General features: G+C 37.5%; 1 protein-coding gene across 1 annotated transcript in view; it reads left to right on the top strand.

Moving 5' to 3' along the window:
• Nucleotides 1–23,099, top strand: part of LOC150081532 (midasin) — a 1,449,634-nt gene that overhangs the window by 11,722 nt on the left and 1,414,813 nt on the right. The window contains exon 2 of the mRNA XM_090380238.1: nt 1,478–1,704. Coding sequence (XP_090236364.1) covers nt 1,478–1,704 — 227 coding nt within the window. The remainder of the gene's footprint in view (nt 1–1,477; nt 1,705–23,099) is intronic.

The raw sequence follows: 23,099 nt of genomic DNA, 5'->3' as shown, positions 1-23,099 counted from the left end.
TTACACTTCTTAAAACTTAGACCAGTTTATTAAAATTGAAGATAGATAAAATAAATGTACATAGGTTGCCTTTCTTCAGCCGAAAAAAGTACAAAAATTAATAAAGAATGCCTGGTATGGTAGTCTGCATGAACGGGTGCTGACAACAATTAGCAGTTGGAAAATTTGGGCAGCAAACCTAAGTTTTTTTTTATATATATATAGATATATCTAATATATATAGTGTAAGTTATGTATATATATGACTAAATAGTGCACAAGTTTCTATTGAAAAATGATGTTTTATAGATGCCGAGGTATTATAAATTTCATCATTTGGCAGTACAGCATTTCCAGGTTTAAAATTTTTGTGGACAAGTTTCCAGTACTTCTTGGAATCATTAAAGTTAAAGAAATAGATGAAGCATCAGCTGTCAGTGTCAGAGTGAGAACAGACTAGATGCTATTATGAAAGCAGAAAGAATTGATTTTTTTTATCATTACAGTGGTCCTTGGTTGGGGAACTGACAAATGCACTAGGTATCTTAAAATATAACAGATAATTCTTTCTTCCAAGTCATTCTTTTCATTTTTATCCTTCTTGAAAACAATGCCGAGTGTGAGAGAATAATCAGCCAGGTGAGAAAAACAAAAATGAAGTTCAGATGTTCTCTTTCTGGTGAAGCTTTAAAAATGTTTTTCACTTATGAAATCTTTATTCTTCTCTGACCATGTTTATGGTAATTTACAGCCAAGATAGAGTGTAGTATCATTGTTATGAACTAAACTTTGATTCAGAATTTCTGAAAAGGGCACAGCCTGCAACAGTATTTTTCTTGAAGCAACCAAAATCAGTTGATACCTAACAGTTAATCCAAACAGACTGAAAAATCCTAGGTAATAGTAACATTTAGAGGCATATTATACTGGTAAACCCACCTATGTGTATATTTTAATATATATTTTATTTTTAATGTATATTTTAATGTAAAATGTGTGTATACTGTCAGTGAAATTTAATTTGTAGTGCAATGTAGACTTTAAAAAACCTCTTGCTTTTTGCAAAAAAATCTATATTTTGTCTGTTTTGGCCCCAAAACTTGTTTTTCTCCTGCTTGATGAATATCGAAGTTGATCTCCAGCTTTATGAAAGTTTGTCAGCAGCTGTGCTAATAGCAATCTTCATAAATGTTGATAGCCATGAAATATTTTTATGCAAGAGGAAATATATGAAAATATGTAGTATATTTCTCTTAGTAATGTTATTGGTGTGCTGTACGCACACTAGTTTGGCCTGTGAAAAGGTAGATAGATAAAGGAATATCACTAATCTTCTGTGCCATATGCAGTGAACAGCATATGACATAGTATTTAATGGAAAACCTTTTTTAATTGTTTTATGAATACTAAAAATTATCAAAGTCAAATTATTTAATATTAATTTAATTTAGTAAATAGAATTTAGATTTATGTATGCATTTTTTTTTTTTTTTTTTAGATATGGACACCAGCAGATAGAAAGACTGTTGTAAATGTGCTTTCAGACCTTCTAGTTGATCCTGATGCAACAATAATTGTTGCTCAGATTTTCACACCTCTTCTGTTGGAACTTCTCAATCACTGTGTTTCTGAAGAAAAGGATTATTGTTTTCCAGACATCACTAGACATGAAGCAATGTGTGTGGCACTTGGAAAGATAATGTGGAACTTTCCGGCTGCTGCTCAGTAAGTTACTTTTTCCTTACCCCATCTTTTCTTTATGCTTCTTTTCTTGTTAATAAAAAATAGTGTTTACTTTTGCTTCACTAAAATATTCTGGTGCTGGTGGTACTCAAAACAAAGCAAACATAGTGGTGGGTTACCTGACAGGTACCCAACTTTCTTTTTACTTTTTGGAAATGTTTTTTTTTTTTTTGAATTCTACTTAAAACAGTGCCAATTTTTCTCCTTTTCTTAACAGATTGGAGTACTTCTTGTATATGCTTTTTAAGTTTTAATGTAGAACAGATATATCAGTTAGTGCAGATTTTCAATGTACTTTCAGACCCACTAGTTGGTCCTGATGCAACAATTGTTGCTCAGACTTGCATTAAATTAGATGTCTTAATTTTCCCACAGTCTGAGGCTTTTGCCCCAATATTTCTTAAGTTTTAATAAAGAATTAAAAATGTGCTGTGTTTTAAATCTTTTATTTAAAAAAAAAAACTCTTTAAAATTGCAAAAAAAATTTTAGACTCAAAATAGAAACAATCTCTTGTACTCTTCCATTTTCCAGTTTAAAAGACTGTTAAGTGTGTGCAAAATTTCAAACATGCATGTGCATGCATATTTCTGCTTATTATGTATATAGATATTATTAAGAAAAACATTTATGATATATATTTGATATTATTCGATATTCACATGTATAAATGCAAAGAAGAGGACAAACCAAATTGGACCCTTATGTAATGGATATAGGATAGTATTAGATACCCCAGCTGATGTCATAGATGAACTCAATAGTTACTTTGCATCAATATTTACAGAAGAAAAACCTTTTATGTCAATAAGAAATTATGGGAATGAAGTTTAAAAATGTGTAATTAATGATATTGAAATTTTACATGATTATTTAATGAAAAACATTCGGGCCTACAGGCAAGTAAGGCTCCTGGGGTTGATGGCATATACCCTATAATTTTAAAGGAGGCAACAAGTGAGTGCATTGAACCATTGAGGCTAATTATGAGAGCATCACTGGATCGAGGAGAAATTCTGTTGGATTGGAAAAGTGCCAATGTATCTTCATTACATAAGAGTGGTTCCAAGAGTTTAGTGGGTAATTATGGACTGGTCAGTCTAACTTCACTAGTAGGGAAAATGATGGAGGCAATGATCGGGGTGGAATTCAGGATCATTTAGATAGAAATGGAATTCTGTCTAAATGATCTAAATGTTTTGTAAAGGGAAAATCTTGTTTAACAAATCTGGTTAGCCATTTTGACAGGGTCACTCATGAGCTGGATTTAGGGAATAATTTTGACATGGCTTATTTAGATTTCAGCTAAACATTTGACTCATTCCCACATGAACGGTTACTTTATAAGCAGCTGGAACAGGTTGGAATCATAGGGAAAATCCTTAGATGGATATAGTAGGATAGCTTCACAGCAGGAGGCAGAGGGTTGTGATAAATGGTTATTCCTCAGATTGGGTTAATGTAAGAAGCGGTGTTCACCAGTATTGGGGATCAGTATTGGGATCACTGTTGTTTTTGATTTTCATAAATGACATTGATGAAGCGATAGAGGGCATGATGTCTAAATTTACATATGATGTAAAGAATGGTAGAGTAGTTAATGATCTCTACTAAGCAAAGCTTCTTCAGAAAGTCAGTAGTGGAAGAAAGGGACTTGAGAGTTACAATGCAGTCAGACACAAAGTTCTAGGAGCCTTGCAACCTGTCTACAAGGCTTGGAGAACTTCTCCGAGCACTGTAGACAGGTTGCAAGGAAGGGCCATGGTGTCTTATCAATGATTTATCTAACGTTTGCTAGTAGAGATAAGGACATCATAATCCCATTATACAAGGCTATTGTTAGGCCGCCCTTGGAATATTGTGTTCAGGTATGGGGACCGCACCAAAAAAAAAGACATCGAGCGTCTTGAAAGGGTCCAAAGACAGGTAACTCACCTTCTGAGGTTGGGGAAAGGGTTTCCATATGAGGAAAGATCTTGAATATGTGCGTTGCTCAGCTTGGAAACTAGGCATTTAGAGGAGGTTTGATTGAAGTGTTTAAGGCTCTGAGAGGCAAAAGTAAAATGAATGAAGATGAAATTTTCATGGTTATAAATGATTCTAGAACTAGGGGCTATAAATTAAGTTACGGGGAGAATGCTTAGACATTTTTTATTTTAGCCAGGGAGTTATAAATTACTGGAATAAGTTACTTACATGGGTGGTAGAGACTGACAGTTTGGGAAAATTCAAAGGTCAGCTGGATAGTTGCCTACGGGAGGAGGGAAATGCACAGGTTGTCTATTTCCTTTTTTCTTATTATTTATTAATTATTTTTTTTATTTAATTTTATTATTTTGGAGGTGTGGAGACCCACTTTTTTGGCTGGTACAGCAGAAGCCTTTGACTTTCGTGCACCATACGGCCATTATTAATACTATTAATTACTAACGTTTTCAGGTTTATGTCAAATTTGGCATACTTCATAGCACATGCAGAATTTGAAATTGTATCTTGCTTCATGCAGTATAGCAGGAAGCAGTAGAATGGAGAGAATGTTGGGTTTTGATTTCCCGTCTTTATTATATGCAAACAATAATAATCTTTCAAAATCAGCTAGGGTAAGAATGTAGATGTTTGTTGAACTAATGGGAGAAGAAAAACAAGTTACTTGAAACTATAAAGAAACATGGCATTAGTGCTTGTCTGGTAACATGCTACGTTTCAAGCAAAAATCCAAATAGTTGCAGAGATGGTGGCAGGTGCCCTGACAACGTCTTGTGCAATTTCTTACAAAAATCGCACATGAAAACTATGCAGTAAAAGTTTGAACTAATATTTAGAAAGGTAGAAAAATTTTCAGATTTTTAATCATTGATTAACAGTTAATGTGGGAACATTGTTCTTGAGGGTCACCCTGTCAGCTGATTAACCCACTACTGCAGCTGGGTTAAACACATTAATTTTATATTCATAAGTATGATTGTTTATACTTTTATAAATACGTACCAACACCTGCTTAATTCATTTAACAGTTTCATTATATCCACAGACCAACTGATGGCAAACAAGGGATGTTCAGGTATTGTATATGTAGAGTTATGAGCAGATTTGGTAAATGTATAGGCGTCATTGGTATAAGATGGTGAGAATTGCTTGACCAATTAATTCCTCTCTGCTGTTACATTTTTAACTACATATTTTGAAGCAACCAGAGATAGCTGTTTGTATAAAGGTTTATTTAAAAAATTTTTTTTTTTTTTTTTTTTTTTTCATTTTTTTTTTATTTGAAAAAAAAAAAAAAAAGATTTGAAATTTTTTTTTCAAATCATGGAATCTCATTGTGAAGTGTTTTTTTTTTTTTTTTTTTAGTAGCATATGTTTTTCATGTTTGTAGCCTATATTCATAATTGCTTCTATTCTGTGGTAGTCATCAGCATGGATGTCATGTTTTGCCCTTATGCTTTATTTCTAAAGCGGCCCATGTGGTTTTTTTTTTTTTTTTTTGAGGAATTTAGAAGTTTGTGAAAAGTGAAACAATATGTATGTAAGTACTTTTAAATATTAATTTTGTATTTCCTGTTTTCACTTTACAGCCAAACAGTACATGAGATTATTATTAAAAATAAAATAAAACCCCTCAAAAAAATAAAAACTTGTCATTACTTTTTTTTTTCTTTCAATGCAGTATATTCTTTACATTTACATATGCATTATTTGATTCAGTTTTATCAACTTCTAGATCTGAATTCCTGAAAATTTCTTCAGTTTTGACTTGTGTAAACTTGTACTGTCACGGATCTTGTTGAATGGTTTGCTCCCTCTTTTGTCAATTTTTGAAAAATAAAAATTTTGTAAAAATAAAAACAACTACTGTTATTTGTAAACACATTGAATATATGGCAGCATTTTCCTGTTCTTTCAAGACAGTCTCTTTATATATAGATGTAATTTGTTGATAGTGAGTTGAAATAACCTTCCGAACACACACACACATATATGTTACTGTAAAAGCCCATAATCTGATAAATACTAGGATGTAATTTGCTTTCGTAAAAGTCTGAATTTCAGTCTTTTACCAACACAAATTGGCGCAAGGCCAAATCTTTTCCCTTATCTGATAGAAGTACTCTATATTATTTGATTCAGCACTTCACTTTATTTAAAGTTAAATAAACTTTAACACCACATCAGGCATCACCACGACCTTGGACTCACCTGGATCGAATATCTTGGTTTCCTTCATCATTGTAAAAAATCAAAAAAAAAAAAAAAAAAAAAAAAAAAAAAAGGTTGAAGAAAAAGAGCCTTTTTCTGATTTAACCAGTGGAACATATTTTATATTACTTCTCCCTGTTTTTCCACTGCTGAAAATTATGTTTTCCTCTTGCACGACTGTCTCACAAACATAGAAAACAGCAATATTTTGTGAAACCTCCCTGTAGACCAGTGAGTAATCCAGTTACCTTAAGATCATCACAGATATTCCAAGCAAAGTCATGGTACTTTATTGTGCTCAGAATCTTGGATGTACCTTCATACGTTTCGTTCAGGTCAAAGGTACAAAGTAAATGGGAATGCATTTCTGTTGCGCAGCAAAATTGCCTTTGAACTTACTTTTGAGGCATTAAATATGCCATTCATTAGGATCGTGTTCACTTCTGAGCTCATTCAGAAGTCCACTAATATCTTTACAGAAGCACATACTGTCTTCCATAACAAAATATTTTGAAAACACTTCATGATGTTTTTGATATACTGTAATTTTAGTTCCTGCTTTAAATAGCTTCCACTGTTAACTTAGAACCAAGGAGTTCTGCAAGTCATTCACCTTCTCTTGTTTAATTTTAAAAAATAATAATAATAAATTTTCTGTTTATACTTTGGGATGACAACACGGTCAGAGGAGTTCACAGGATAGAGAAAATACAAGAAACAGCACTGTATTTAGTAGTCACGGGCTTGAACCCCGGTCACTCAAGGCATGTGTACTTATGCACCCTCATGCCTGACCAGTTAAGTGTGGCATGTTTTGATTTTCTGGTTGGTAGTCCAAATCTGTTGAAGTGGACAGTCGAGCAAAGTCTGCAACACAAGATATTCATTACTGCTTCCTTTATCCCTTGATTTTGGAGGATCTGCTATCACTGGGTCTTTGTTATTTGGAATAGGCCTTATTGCAGATATGTTAGGCATTTGATGCTGTGCTTGCTTTTTTCAGGACATCCTTGATATTTTGTCATGCAGAAATAGCAATTGTAAAATTAAGCTGAATGTTAATGGTATTCTTCCACTTGCTGAGACTATGCACATAAGGGGCATAAATTCAAGTTGAGGAAGGATGGTTGCAGGGTAGATTTGCAGAAGTTTTCCTTCAGCCAGCAGGTTGTTGATTGCTGGAACAGGCTTCCATCTGTTGTTATAGAAGTGGATAGGTTGAATAAATTCAAGGGAGAAGTAGACAAATCCTTGGACGATACAGATGGGTGAACTGTGTTTTGTTTTTGGCTGATGCAATATAAAGTTGCTTTCTTGCATCATTTGCAATTACTACTACTACTACTCGCACTACAACTGTCTTTCTTTTACTGAATGGGAGAGAGAGAGAGAGGCAGAAGGCAGACAAGGTCGAACATGCTAACCCTTCCTACCATTACTGCTATTTATGAGCACATGCAGATATTATTTGCAGGTAATAATAATCACCAGCAAATAAACTGCTTGTACTAGCTCAGTGTAATATGACAGAACACATCTATTTCCCTAACTTGTAGTAAGATATACTTATGGATAAGCACAAAAACTTGTATACATAGAAATTGTGATGTGATGTGAAATTTTAAGAATTATTTTCAAAATATAAGTATAAAAATTGACTACAAACAGATGATATATTAGCGGAGTTAAAAATAATATTGGCCGGTTTAATTATTCAAATTAATCAGTTAATTAAAAAATTATTCAAGGTACCCAAACCCAAACACAGAGATATTAGCATTAGCATTAGTAGAGGCATATGATGCAAGAAAGCAAGCTTATTCAGCATCAGCCAAAAAAAAAAACAAAAAAACACACCACTCCCATTTCACCCCTCCGTTCGCTCGAAATACCTGTCCAGTTGAGCCTTAAATTTGTTTAGGCTATCAACTTCAATAACAAGTGATGGAAGTCGGTTCCACCAACCAACCACCCGCTGGCCAAAGGCAAATTTCCGCACATCTATCCGACATCCGTCCTTCCTCAATTTGAATTTATGCCCTCTGAGCTGATTATTCTGAGCAAGATGAAGAATCCCATTGGCATTGAGCATGCTCAAACCATTCAAAGCCTTATACACCTCTATTAGATCACCTCGCCGGTGCCTAGTCTCCAGACTCTGTAATTTGCAAAACTTAAGCCTTTCTTCTGTTGTTTGTGATTTTCAGAGTGTAATTGATTGATGATACAGTATAGGGTCCTGTGTCATCAACCAATATCATAGAATCTGTGTTATGTGAGTTAGTTGGAAGCAAAGGTATAATAAGAGTGGGAGTAATCTACAGATGAGAGGATTGTGAAGTGTATGATGAGTCTCTCAGATGGAATGGGCAAGCAAGAGTGAAAGAAGCACAGGTGCCTGTGATTTCCCGCATCTGCAACGTATGTACGCTGTGAAGAAATACAGTATTATTGTAAATGCCAGAAAAGTGTTCTATGTTGAATATGTAGTGTTGCATTGGGTTCTGTTGTTGTATTCTGTCATTTGGCTGCAGGGCCCCTGCTGGGACCCCCACATTGTCTGCACGCACGCCTGCACACACACACACACACACATTGCTAGGAGGTAGCCAGGCGGCCCATTAATCTCTGACTTGTCTCTGCCAAGGTAGACTGAGCTTCCTGGATGGAGAAAAAACAGGCTAGGTCGGTGTTTCCCAACCTTTTTTTTTACCATGCCCCACCTAAGTCTTTCAAAAATTCTGATGCCCCCTATGTAACATTGGGAAACACCGATATACATATTTTTTATATTCAAAAATTGAATTATTCCCTAAATGAAGCCTAATTACAACTTGTTCAGGACACAAGACTTAGGTTTTAGGAAGAAATCATTAAAAAATTATTAAGAAAAAAACAGTAAGTAAATTTTCAAAACATATAATAGACAACTAAAATTCAAGTACAAAATAATTTATATGAAAGGTTTTTCTATAATATTTTAATTTTTAGTAATTATTATTTAATTGTTTAATAATTTCAACATTCAATGTGAAGTCACTTCTAGATGAGTGCACTAAATTTAGTGAGACCCTCGTGCTTGATGCTTGCCGCAGAGAGATTTTATATTGGGCTCCAATTTAGTCAGCTTCAGTCTCAAGTCTCCCCTTTTTGTGATATCCAATCGATTTCTTTTCTTTAGTAACAAATCATTTATGGCACTAAATCCACATTCAGCTAAATATGAAGATGGAAAAGGTAACAATAGCTATATTGCAAAGTTGGTTGAATTTGGGTATTTAATTTCTGTTTCATCACAAAGCCATGCCATCGCTCCTTTTATATTGAATAAAGTTTTAACTGACTCATCATTTTGCATTTCTGAGATTTCTTCTTGGTACTGCATTGATACATCAGACAAATCCACTAACATTGGTTGCGTCATCCAGGTTGGAAAATCAATTTGTTTTAAATCAGAAAATCTTTCTTTTAAATCAGTAGACAGAATTTTCAGATGATTGACAATAACAAGTACAGCGGTATCAGTGAAACCAAATGAAACCAAACATCTTCGATTTTGCATCGACGAGAGTTTTATTTGTTCCTTGAAGTTGTTTATTTAATATATTTAGTTTTTCAAAGATATCGGCTAAATAACTTACAAATGCTTTACCATCGACCGTTAACAGTTGCTTCATTTCAGGTTTGTCACTTAAAAAGTCACTAATAGTATCAAATAGTTCCATAAATCTTTTCAAGCAGTTCCCTTTCGAGAGCCACCTTACTTCAGTGTGAAGTAAAAGTCTCACATGGTCTGCATTTTGTTCTTCACAAAAAAGCTTGAAGAGACGCTCACATTTGGCATTAACTTTAATAGCATTGACACACTTTATAACTGATTTTAGTACTTTATTAAGAACAGGCGAAATATTTTTAGCTACCAATTATCGGTATTATCGCAAATGCAATAAGATCGAGTTTACTACCCGTTTATAATTAGATGCACTAACAGTAATGCCCAATAAATTGGAAAGTGCATATTGTTTTTTGGTCGTGACCTCCAGTCCTTTAGTAAAATATCACAAAGGTGTTCAGAATTGATTCTTATAACGGGAACATATGATAACGATGAAAGGGTAGTGCAATTTCCATTATAAAAATGACCTTTTAGAGAGATAAATAGCTTAGTTATATAGCGAAAATTTCAACTTCCAAAGTCTCCGAGCAAACTGTAATTGATATTACTCCAAACTTTCACGTGCGGCTCTATAGAAAGTACAACATTTAACGAATACTTATTTCAAATTGAGATACCAACAGTTCTTCTTTTGTACAAGTTAAACCATAGTAGGCTTTTTTTTTAAACTCTAGACGAGCAATTTTTGAATTGCCCCCCCCTGAACAATCAAATTTCCCCCATGTGGGGCGTGGGACCCACGTTGGGAAACACTGGGTTAGGTTGTCTGATCCTGACCGCCAATTTGCAAGCAGGCTAGTGGCAGAACAAGCCCATTATTAGGTGGGAAGATGTTGATGGTCTTGAGGAACGGAACTTTTCCTCTTGAATAGCTCTTGGGTAAAGTGCTGGAGGTCTATTTTTTTTGCTATCCACGAGGTGATGTTCCTGGTCCTTTGGAAGAAAGGTCAGTTTTCTGTACTGTGATGTTGATAATTTGATGGTCCTTGAGGTTGTCACAGACCGCTCAGATATGCCAGAGAAGCTGTACTTATTACCTGGGAGTCTAAAATGCTGATGGAACTGATATTCGGGTGCCATTGAAGTCAAGTGGACCAAAATTCGGCGAAGTCCGGATGGTCTGTGACAGCCAAATCCTCTGCTTGCACCTTCACGATGGTGGGACTGTTAGTAATCCTGGTTATAACCTGCATGCACAAGAACACTGTGGGTGACCACCCAGGTGTGAACCAATGTAAGCAGGGGTCGAGGTGTGGCTCTCACACCACATGGAAGAATGCTGCCCCTCTGTGTTACCAGGCAATACTAGGTGGTAGATGACTCTTGTCAACCGGTGCAATACCACCACTTTGCTTATTGGAGGCTTGAAGTGGTGGAACCCATGTTTAGTCTCCAGAGCTAAGTTCTGATCAACCATTCCCCATCTCTTCCATCATGCAGTATGACTGATGACTTTTGAGGTTATGATGAACATCATGGCGAGATCCAATCTTCTTTACATTTCGAGGGTACAGCTCTAAAACAGTGTTTGCAGGCTGGCAGCTAGTTAGTACACCGGACCGAACCTATTGGTAAATCTTTAGGAGGCTTCCGGATCAGCTAGTGTGTAATCTTGCTACTTCTACTCTGCCAGATAGTAACTGGGGGGAGTCTAAGTAGTGTGGGTATGTGGGGGGGGGATTGTCGAGGCCACATTATGCCAAGGATCTGGGTATATTCATACTATGTATATGCCATATCCAAAAATTTCATTCTTCATACAGCATACCCCCTTCATACACCCCACTTTTTCTTACTATTCAATACACCATGAATTGCCAAACTAATAGAGTAAGCTTATCTGCAAAAAGATCTAAACCTCCCAAACATATTCCTAGTTCATTTCACAAATATACGTGGTCTCAATTCTAATCTCAAAGACGTCCATTTCCACTTGCAGTCTGCCAAACCCCATGTACCTTTTCTGACAGAATCTTAGTTATCAGTTGATTCAACTACTGCTCATCTCAATTGCCCAAATTATTCGCTGTATGATTCCTTTCGCCTCAAAGGTGGTACTTGTGCATATGTCTGTTCCGATATTCCCTGTCAGAGACTTGTTAATTTGGAATCTCATCTTTTCGATTTTCTCTGGCTTAAAATCTCTCCACCTCATTGTGTCAAATTCATCTGTTGTCTCTTTTGTTCTCCCAACTCCAATAATCACTTGGAACTCTTTGACTTCCTCTCTTTGCAACTTGACTTTCTCCAGTCCAACTTTCCTAACAGTGAGGTGATTTTAATGTTCACAACTCACGCTGGCTTCCATTTTCTAGTCTCACTGACCCAGCTAGTCGAGATGCTGAGGCTTTTGCAATTACTAATGACCTTGCACAGATTGTTCATTTACCTACAAGAATACCGGACAATCCTAACCATACAGCCAACATGCTTTATCTTTTTCTCATTTTTCTCACAAACAACCCTTCTAAGTACACGGTTGAGGTGAGTGGGCCTTTAGGCATCTCAGATCACAACTTGGTGATTGTCTCTTCTCCAACAGAGCCTTTACGTCATGGCTATTCCCAACCTCGTATTGTTTGGCATTACAAGAATGCAAAATGGGATGACCAGCGAGACTTCTTTTCTTCTTTTCCTTGGTCGGATTACTGTTTCAAAACTTCTGATGTCAATTTGCTCAGATCGTGTCAGTGAAAATATTCTTGTAGGCATGGAATCCTTTATTCCGCACTCCACTTTAAAATCTCATCCTTTATCTAAACCTTGGTTTTCCAATAAATGTGCTAAGGCTGTTCAAGAAAAGAACATTGCATATCGTAATTGGCTTGTTTCGAATTCTTCAGTTTCTTTTTCTGCCTATACCAAAGCTGGCAACAATTGTAAAACAGTTATTAATCAGTCCAAACTAGATTTTCAACAAGCTAAGAGTAGAAAACTTGCTTCTTGCCCTAATGGTAGCCGAGCATTCTGGTCTTTTGCCAAAGCTATTGGCCGCAACTTTTCCCAAACTGTGTTTCCACCTCTTGACATCTCAAAGGCTTTCGATTGTGTTTGGCATAAAGGTCTTCTAAACAAGCTTCCATCTTGGGGTTTTCCAACTGTTTTTTGTAATCGGTTATCCAGTTTTCTCTCTGATCGCTCACTGAGGGTGAAGTGCCTCCGTAGCCAGGTGGGCAGGAGCAGCAGTGCATATCACATGCTTCTTGATTAGACCGGGGTTCGAGCCCGTGACCTCCAAATATGGAGGACGTGGAAAGGTCAGGGAATGACCATCGCATATCCCCCCCCCCCGGAGCAATATGGCCTTAGTTACTAATGCCCCTAAAAACCAAATAACAACAACATCACGGAGGGTGATGGTAGATGGTTCTCTGTCTTCTAACCTTTCCCCTGACTTCTAACTTGATGTCCCCCAAGGTTCAGTTCTTTTCCCCTTCGTGTATATTAATGATCTTCTTCCATTGACTGGAAATCCTACCTATAGTTTTGCTGATGATAGCAAATTCCATTCCACTTTCCATTTTGAGAAAGTTGAATTTTCTTCTTCCTTGCCCCGCTCAATCAGCTTCAACTTCTCGAATATCTGCTACCAATTCCTTAAATGCCGATCTCCAGGTAATTCTCCAGTGGGGCAAAGACAACTTAGTTGATTTCAATCCTTATAAAACTCAGTCTTGTCTTCTATCTCACAAAAAGGATTCTTCTGCTCCTATGCTTATCTTTGGTGACACTCCGATTTCTAAGTAAAATGATCTCTAAGTAAAGTAATCCCTTTTGGGGATTACCCTGACTTCTAATCTCTCTTGGCACAAGCACATTACTAATATTGCTTCCTCTGCATCTAAAAAAACTTGGTTTTCTCTTTTCCTCTCGGCGTTACTTTTCTTCCAAACAGCTGTTCACTCTTTACAAATCGCAAATCCGCCCTACTATGGAATATTGTTCTCACATCTGGGCTGGTGCCCCCCAAAACCTCTCTCAGGCTTCTTGATTCCATTTAGAAGAGGGTAGTTAGGTTAATTAATGATTCATCTCTAACAGAGTGTCTTCACTTACTGTCTCATAGATGTACTGTTTCTGCTGCATGCCTTTTCTACAGATACTTACATAGGCATTGTTCTTCTGAATTGGCTTCTATAATTCCTGCTCTCTCTTTCAAAACAGTCCGAACACGTGCCGCCACCAGCTAACATCCATTTACTGTCCAACTTGAAACTCACAGAACCAACTTTTCATCTTCCTCGTTTATTCAGAAGCCTATGGCAGATATAAGTTAATCTGTAATCAGGTCACAAAGGAGGTTCGGCAGGCGAAGGCAGATTACGAGACATCCTTGGCAAAAGATGCTAAGAAAAACAGCAAGGATTTCTTTACTTATATAAACTCTAAAAGGAAGGGGATGAATCTGATTGGTCCACTTGACATCAATGGTTCGACTGTTGATCCTGCTCAGATAGCAAACAAACTGAATGAGTATTTTGCCTCTACATTCACACATGAGGAATTATTAAGGTTTGAAAATGGCAGAAGGTTATCAAATTGTAGCAGGATACTTAATGATTTTGTAATAACTGAGAGCAAAGTGGAAGAGAAACTGTTGAAGTTAAACGTAAGAAAAGCACCTGGGGTGGATGGGATCTATCCAGTTATATTAAAGGAGGGAGCAAAGCAACTAAGCAAACCCTTAGCCATAATTATGAGAGCATCCTTGGACTCAGGGGAGGTTTCCATGGACTGGAGATGTGTAAATGTATCCCCAATTCACAAAGGGGGATCGAAGGGTGATACGAGTAATTACAGACCAGTTAGCTTAACTTCTGTTCCGGGTAAAATAATGGAGTCGCTGGTTAAAGATGCATTGCAGGATCATCTAGACAAGACTGCAGCAATAATTCAGACACAGCATGGGTTTGTTAAGGGAAAGTCTTGTCTGACAAATTTGATAGGATATTATGATGTGGTTACAAAGAAACTGGATGCAAAAAATAATTTTGATATCATATATTTGGATTTCAGGAAAGCTTTTGACACTGTTGCGCATGGAAGACTATTGTACAAATTGGAGCAGAATGGTATTAGGGGTAAGTTGCTACAATGGATAAAAGGATGGTTAAGTGGGAGAAGACAGAGTGTGGTAATCAACGGGTGCTGCTCTTTGTGGACTAATGTTATTAGTGGAGTCCCACAGGGTTCGGTGTTGGGTACACTGTTGTTTTGTATATTTATCAATGATATTGATGAAGGTATATCAGGCTTAGTGTCGAAGTTTGCAGATGATACAAAGGTTGGCAGGGTTGTTAATGACAGTAATGGCAGTGTGCTACTGCAACAGGATCTAGATAATTTGGGCAGATGGGCTAAGAAGTGGCAACTGAAGTTTAACCTTGACAAATGCAAAGTACTGCATATGGGTAGAAGTAACCCCAGAGAAACGTACCAACTGTGTGGTACTACACTTAGGTGGTAGAAAATGGAAAAGACCTGGGAGTAATTGTGCAGTCAGATATGAAGTTTTCTGAGCAATGCAGACAGGCTGCCAGGGCAGGTCATGGGGTTTGTCAGTGATATATAGGAATTTTGCTAGCAGGGAAAAGGAGGTGATTATCCCTCTGTATAAGGCAATGGTCAGGCCACGCCTTGAGTACTGCGTACAGGTCTGGAAGCCTCATTTTAGGAAGGATGTAGATTTACTTGAGCGTGTACAGAGAAGGGCAACAAGATTGGTGAGGGGAATGAAGGGATCCTCTTATCAAGAGAGTAGTAGTAGTAGTAGTGGCATGTGATGCAAGAAAGCAAGTGTATGAGCTTATGGAGCATCAGCCAAAAAAAAAAAAAATCACACCATTCCCTCCAAATGCCTGTCCAGTTCCTCCTTAAATTTATTCAACCTATCTACTTCCACAACGACAGATGGAAGTTTGTTCTAGCAATTAACCACCCGCTGGCCAAAGGCAAATTTCCGCACATCTATTCTACATCTGTCCTTTCTTAATTTGAATTTATGCTCCCTTAGGTTCGTAATCTGAACAAGTGGAAGGATCCCATCAGAATTCAGCGTGCTGAACCCATTCAAGGGCTTATACACCTCAATCAGATCACCGCGCAGGGGCCTAGTCTCCAGCCACTCCAATTTGCAGAACTTAAGCCTCTCTTGATAAGAGGATCCCTTCATTCCCCTCACCAATCTTGTTGCACTTCTCTGTACACGCTCAAGTAAATCTACATCCTTCCTAAAATGAGGCCTCCAGACCTGTACGCAGGTCTGGAGGCCTGCGTACAGGTCTGGATTCCTATATATCATTGACAAAACCCCATGACCTGCCCTGGCAGCCTGTCTGCATTGCTCAGAAAAATTCATATCTGCCTGCACAATTACTCCCAGGTCTTTTTCCTTTTCTACCACTTAAGTGTAGTACCAGACAGTTGGTACGTTTCTCTGGGGTTACTTCTACCCATATGCAGTACTTTGTATTTGTCAAGGTTAAACTTCAGTTGCCACTTCTTAGCCTACCTGCCCAAATTATCCAGATCCTGTTGCAGTAGCACACTGCCATTACTGTCATTAACAACCCTGCCTACCTTTGTATCATCTGCAAACTTCGACATTAAGCCTGATATACCTTCATCAGTATCATTGATAAATATACAAAACAACAGTGGACCTAACACCGAACCCTGTGGGAACCCACTAATAACATTAGTCCAAGAAGAGCAGCACCCATTGATTACCACCCTCTGTCTTCTCCCACTTAACCATCCTTTTATCCATTGTAGCAACTTAACCCTTAATACCATTCTGCTCCAATTTATACAATAGTCTTCCATGCGCAACAGTGTCATAAGCTTTCCTGAAATCCAAATATATGATATCAAAATTATTTTTTGCATCCAGTTCCTTTGTAACCACATCGCAATATCCTATCAAATTTGTTAGACAAGACTTTCCCTTAACAAACCCATGCTGTGTCTGAATTATTGCTGCAGTCTTGTCTAGATGATCCTGCAATGCATCTTTAACCAGTGACTCCATTATTTTATCAGGAACAGAAGTTAAACTAACTGGTCTGTAATTACTCGTGTCACCCTTCGATCTCCCTTTGTGAATTGGGTATACATTTGCACATCTCCAGTCCGTGGGAACCTCCCCTGAGTCCAAGGACGCTCTCATAAATATGGCTAAGGGTTTGCTTAGTTGCTTTGCCACCTCCTTTAATATAACTGGATAGATCCCATCCACCCCAGGTGCTTTTCTTACGTTTAACTTCAACAGTTTCTCTTCCACTTTGCTCTCAGTTATTACAAAATCATTAAGTATCCTGCTACAATTTGATAACCTTCTGTCATTTTCAAACCTTAATAATTCCTCACGCGTGAATGTAGATGCAAAATACTCATTCAATGTGTTTGCTATCTGAGCAGGATCATCAACAGTCGAACCATCGATGTCAAGTGGACCAATCTGATTCATCCCCTTCCTTTTAGAGTTTATATAAGTAAAGAAATCCTTGCTGTTTTTCTTAGCATCTTTTGCCAAGGATTTCTCGTAATCTGCCTTCGCTGCCGAACCTCCTTTGTGACCTGATTACAGATTAACTTTTATCTGCCATAGGCTTCTGAGTCGCTTGATAATTTATATGCATCCCATGCATTTTTCTTCTCTGTTATGAGTCTCGTTAGGTCATGTGACAACCATTTAGGCCTAAACCTTGAACAATATTTCTTAATAGGTATGAAACATTTAGTAGCTTCCACGATTAATTCCTTGAATACTTCCCACATAGAATTTACTGTTGGTAACATCGTCAGTTGATCCCACTGTACAGAATTTAAAAACTGTCGGAGACCACTGTACTTGCCTTTATGGAAGCAAAAACCCTTTCCTTTACCCCTGATGGTAATTAAATCTTTAAGTAAATCCCACGTCAGTACACTGTGATCACTGCCACCTAGTGGTTCTTTTATCTGCAAATTCCTAATACATGAATGATCACTGCTGATAACCAGATCAAGAGTATTACTTTCTCTGGTTGCCTCTTGAACATGCTGCTGTAAAAAACAATCATCCAATAAATCCACAAAAGTCTGACTAGTGTGTGAGTGACCAATCCACAAGTTCCAGTCAATATCTGGGAAGTTAAAATCCCCCATTATAAGACATTCCGATTTACTAGCCCACCGGGCGCCTTTGTAGCCAGGTGGGAAGGAGCAGCAGTGTGTAACACACGCTTCTTGATTAGACCGGGGTTCGAGCCCGTCACCACCAAATACGGAGGATGCGGAAAGGTCAGGGAATGACCACCGCATATTCTAGGAGCACTATGGCCTTAGTTGCTAATGCTCCTAAAAAAAAACCAAATAACAAACAATAACTAGCCCACTCTATTTCTCTGTACAATTGTTCATTGTACTCATTCAAGTCGTTAGGTCTATAACACACTCCTACTGTTATTTTTCCTTTTGCAGTGCTCATGTCACACCAAACTGACACAACAGTGCACTGTTCATCTATATCAACTGGATGCACTTCTTTTGATTTTATGTTTTTTCTTAACAGCATAACACCTCCTCCCTTCCTATTCTGTCTGTCCTTTCTGTACACATTGTACTCCCCAAATTCCAGTTCTGCATTCCTTATATCTGTGTGACACCACGTCTCTGATATCCCAACAATATCCGCCTTTGATGTCTTGACCAACACTTCAAATTCATCAAATTTATTTACTATACTTCTAGCATTGGTATACATGCACCTATTCTTATTTTTAGTTACTCTAACACATCCCATATACCCACCTGTTTCACGACGACTGCCATCCGTCCCTGAAACCCCCAACACCCCTCGCTCCAGGTCGCTACTTATTCTAATAGAAGATGTGCAAGAATCACCTTCACCTCTGCCTGCGGCTACTGTTAAACTATTAGTCCTTGTATCCCCCCAAGCTATCAGTTTTCCGACCCACCTAACACTGCCTCGATAGCATCAGCAAATATTCTTGCACCCTTTCTATTTAAGTGTATCCTATCCCTGTAGAAGCAGTCTCTTCTGTTAACAAGTACAGTCCTGGCTGAAAAAAATTCTATCCCTTGAGCCGTGCACAATCTTTGCAGGGCCGAATTGATCGACAAGGCTCTCATCATATACTCCCTCGTATCGTGTGTGGGCAGAATTGCAGACACTTTCAAATTCAACCCTAATTCACGGCTTTTTTCATCAGTGACCTGTGAGAGAGAGGCTTAAGTCCTGCAAATTGCAGTGGCTGGAGACTAGGCACCTGCGCCGCTGTGATCTGATTGAGGTGTATAAGGCCTTGAATGGGTTCAGCACGCTGAATTCTGATGGGATCCTTCCACTTGTTCAGATTACGAACCTAAGGGGGCATAAATTCAAATTAAGAAAGGACAGATGTGCGGAAATTTGCCTTTAGCCGGTGGGTGGTTAATTGCTGGAACAAACTTCCATCTGTCGTTGTGGAAGTTGATAGGTTGAATAAATTTATGGAGGAACTGGACAGGCATTTGGATGGAATGGTGTGATTTTTTTTTTTTTTTTTTGGCTGATGCTGCATAAGCTCATACATTTGCTTTCTTGCATCACATGCCACTACTACTACTACTATTCATTCAACTGCTGTTTTCTGGAACAACCTTTCGTACGTATTTCCTGAAAATTACAGTCTACAGAAGTTCAAGTCTAATGTCAACAAATATCTTCTTTCGTCTTTTCAACCTCCAACTCAAGCACAGCACTAAGTACTATAGGTTCCAATACCTCTCGTGTTTGGGGTTTTCATAAAAAAAAAAGAAAAGATTTTTCGTTTGATTTAAGGAAAATCTTAATAGTGATTAATAGTGCATCTAGGAACATTTAGGTAGAAATGGTATCCTGAAGGACACACAGCCTAGTTTTTGTTAAGAAAAAATCATATTCAACTATTAATCATATATAACCTGGTAAACTATATTGACATAGTTACTCTTAAGCTGGATGTAGAGAACAATTTTGACATAGTTTATTTGGATTTTAGCAAGTAATTTGTCTCAGTCCCTCATGAGAGGCTACAGTATAAGCTAGAACATGTTGAGATTACTGGAAAGATTCTAAGATGGATCGCAGGGTTTCTGCCGAGCAGAAGGCTGAGGGTTGTGATTAATGGATATTCTTCAGAGTGGTGTAATCTCAGAAATGAGTTACTCCAAGGATTCATTCTTGGAACACTGTTGTTTCTGATTATCATGAATGACATTGACAAAGGAATATAAGGTGCATGATGTCAAAATTTTTGGACAACTTAAAGATTGGGATAATCATTAATGATCAGTGCCAAGCAGCACTCCTTTGCAATGACTTTAATAGGCTTTGGGAATGGTCAGAAAAGTGGCAGCTGTGTTTTGACAAAGCAAATTGCAATGTCTTACACTTAGGGAATAGCAAACCCAAAATAAATTATACACTTTGTGGCGTTGAATTAAAAACAGTAGAAAAAGAAATGAATTTGGAAGGTATGATATAGGCAGATATTAAGTTTTCTGAGCAGTATAAACAGGCTATCTATTTATACTGCTCAGAAAGTAAAAAGTATTATTTATCAAACACTATCCTGTAGAGATAGGATGGTCATGATCCCGCTGTATAAAGCAGTTGTAAGGCTGTTTTGGCATAGTGTGTGAAGTATGGAGACTTCATCTGAAAAAAGACATTGAGCTTCTTGAAAGGGTTGAAAGATGGACAGCTCATATGGTGATATGAGCAAAAGGATGACCATGTGAGGTAAAACTTATATGGGCTACAGAACTTGGCAACTAGGAGCTTTAGGGGGGACCTGATCGAGGTTTATAAGGTTCTGAGGGAGGCACCTCCATAGCCAGGTGGGAAGGAGCAGCAGTGCGTAGGACACGCTTCTTGATTAGACCGGGGTTCGAGCCTGTCACCACCAAATACGGAGGATGCGGAAAGGTCAGGGAATGACCACCGCATATCCCGGAGCAATATGGCCTTAGTTGCTAATGCTCCTAAAAACCAAACTAACTAACAAACAAACATAACAAGGTTCTGAGAGATTATTAAAATATCACTGTTGTAAAGAATTCCAGAACTATGGACTATAATTCATATTACAAGGGGTTTAGATTAGATTGTAGGAAGTCGTTGCCTCTGCTGATATTTGTATTTTATCTACTTTTTTTTTTGCTAGTGCAGAAAGTCTGTGGCTTCCTTGCATTGTAGGGAAATTACTTATACTTAAAAAAACTCTTAAAGAAATATCTATATGGAAAATGCATTCCCAAAATAGTGGCACCATGCAGGAGTACTTGTATTTGTAAAATTCTGGAAAAGGATGATTAACAAGCGGTTTGTTTCTTGGAAAATAATGACATTTCCCACACATCTCAGTGTGGAATAAGGAAAAATGGATCATACTAAAAAAAATGGAGAACAGCATAAGAAATTCCTTTCTAAAACTTGTAAACTATCCAGTTCACATAGACAGTGTCTGTGGTGTTTCATGTCACTTGGGTGCTTGGAATATCAAATTGCTGTCTTTTTAGACACTGAAGAGGTATATGACACCACCTATCTCTTGGAATTCTTAGAGATGTACATATACAAAACTGCTGTGTCTGGACAAAGATACAGCAGTTACGGTTTATGTGGATAAGTACGAATTTTCATTACAGATCTTTTGAAGACATTGTTACTTTCCAAGTCTGAGGGAAACATTCATTAGTACTTATTGCTATCCTGTTGCAATCAAAATGAATACAATAGCAGATGAACACCCAATCACTGTAGCCTACTTTCTATGTAGAAAACTTTAGCATTTGCTGTCTCTCAATCTGCAATGATTTGAAAGACAATTAGAAGGATCCATCAGCAAAGGATATACTTGGGCAAAACCAATCTTCAATTTTCTCCACAAAAAACTACTTATATTCACTCTTGTAGAAAACATAACCTTCATTCTGATTTGGAATTGAATCTAAATGGAGCAATTAATACCTGTGCAGTCAAGCATATGCATTTCCTTGACAAAAAATTAACATTCCTAGAACATATCAAGCATTTAAGTGTTAACTGATTTAAAAAATTAAATATCCCATTCTTTCATCAACAAAGTGGGAAGCATTGCTATACTTTGCTTTTTAGTACAAAACATTGATAAGTTGAAGAGTTGACTCTAGCATTCCAGTGTACATTACATCCAGGTCAACCCTGAACCATCCCTTTACCAATTCTACTTTTTACTTTGTGCTCTAAATGTTTTTATTTCCTAAACAGTTGAAGCCAGTACATACAATAACTTGAACAATAACTTTACTTGCCCTACTAGGAAACTAGTCACAAAATGACCATCTGCAATATTTATGATTATGCAGTAAGAAATAAAATCAACTTTCATTTAGCTTTTATCATTTGGTATTAAACATTCTTGTTTATACTCTGACGCAACCACTAGGTTAGAAGAGTTTACAATAAATCATGAATACAATTGTTAATTGTTTTTAGCAGTCATGGGCTTGAACCACAGTCAACTCAAAGAGTGTGTGCTATTGTACTCTTGCTGTGACCACTCAGCTGTGTCATGTGTCATTGTTTTTACTCTGGCTTGGTTCTAGTTCAGAGGAGTTTACAATAAATCACGAATACAGTTGTTAATCGCATTTAGCAGCCATGCAGACTTGAACCACGGTCCACTCAAAATGTGTGTTACTGCACTCTCGCTCCTGACCACTTGGCTACATCAGACCAGATTTCAGGTAAATGGTGCAAGAAAGCCTGGGGCTTATCATTCACCAGCCAAAAAATAATAAATTAATTAAAAAATGTTTATACGTAGCCAGCTACTAAGTAGTTACAAATTGGCATCATTTAAGTATATCTCATATTGTGAATGCCTTCACAATGAGTTGCGATGATATTGCACTACATCAAATAAGGAACGATTCACAATTGGTTACTTATTCTTGGCAGATACCACCACCACCAAGATGGCACTGTTTGCAAAATGGTATGGGATAAGACTGTTATCCACATACTGTCCCTATTAGACTTAGGAAAGCAAAAAGTGTAGGAAAGTGATAGTAGGAGAGGAAGAGGAAGAAATGCCGTCGAAAGAGAGAAAGGGACGGTTACTCTTCATACTCACACAACTCAAAAACTTATAAACTCCTTGAATAGGCAAATCTTCCCCAGTAGAGAAGACTTGTTACCTATTCTTGGAAACTCCGTGAATATCAGGTTCCCCCTGGTGATTGTTTCATGGCTGTTGGTCTTTCATCGGTGGGTGGGCAGGTACCTTGGTGTTGCAGTGATAACAGCCCAGTTGCAAAGTATAACTCCACAATATGAACATGATGCTACGTATAAACATGATGCTATGCTATAGCATCATGTTTATACGTAGCCAACTACTAGGTAGTTACAAATTGGCATCATTTAATTATATATATATTGTGAATGCCTTCACAGCGAGTTGCCCTGATATTGCACTACCATGAATAAGTAAT

The sequence above is a fragment of the Mastigoproctus giganteus genome, chromosome 8 (genome assembly GCF_048544385.1).
Source record: "Mastigoproctus giganteus isolate SK-2022 chromosome 8, ASM4854438v1, whole genome shotgun sequence".
NCBI lineage: Eukaryota > Metazoa > Arthropoda > Arachnida > Uropygi > Thelyphonidae > Mastigoproctus > Mastigoproctus giganteus.
This window is presented reverse-complemented; position numbering and strand designations above follow the sequence as displayed.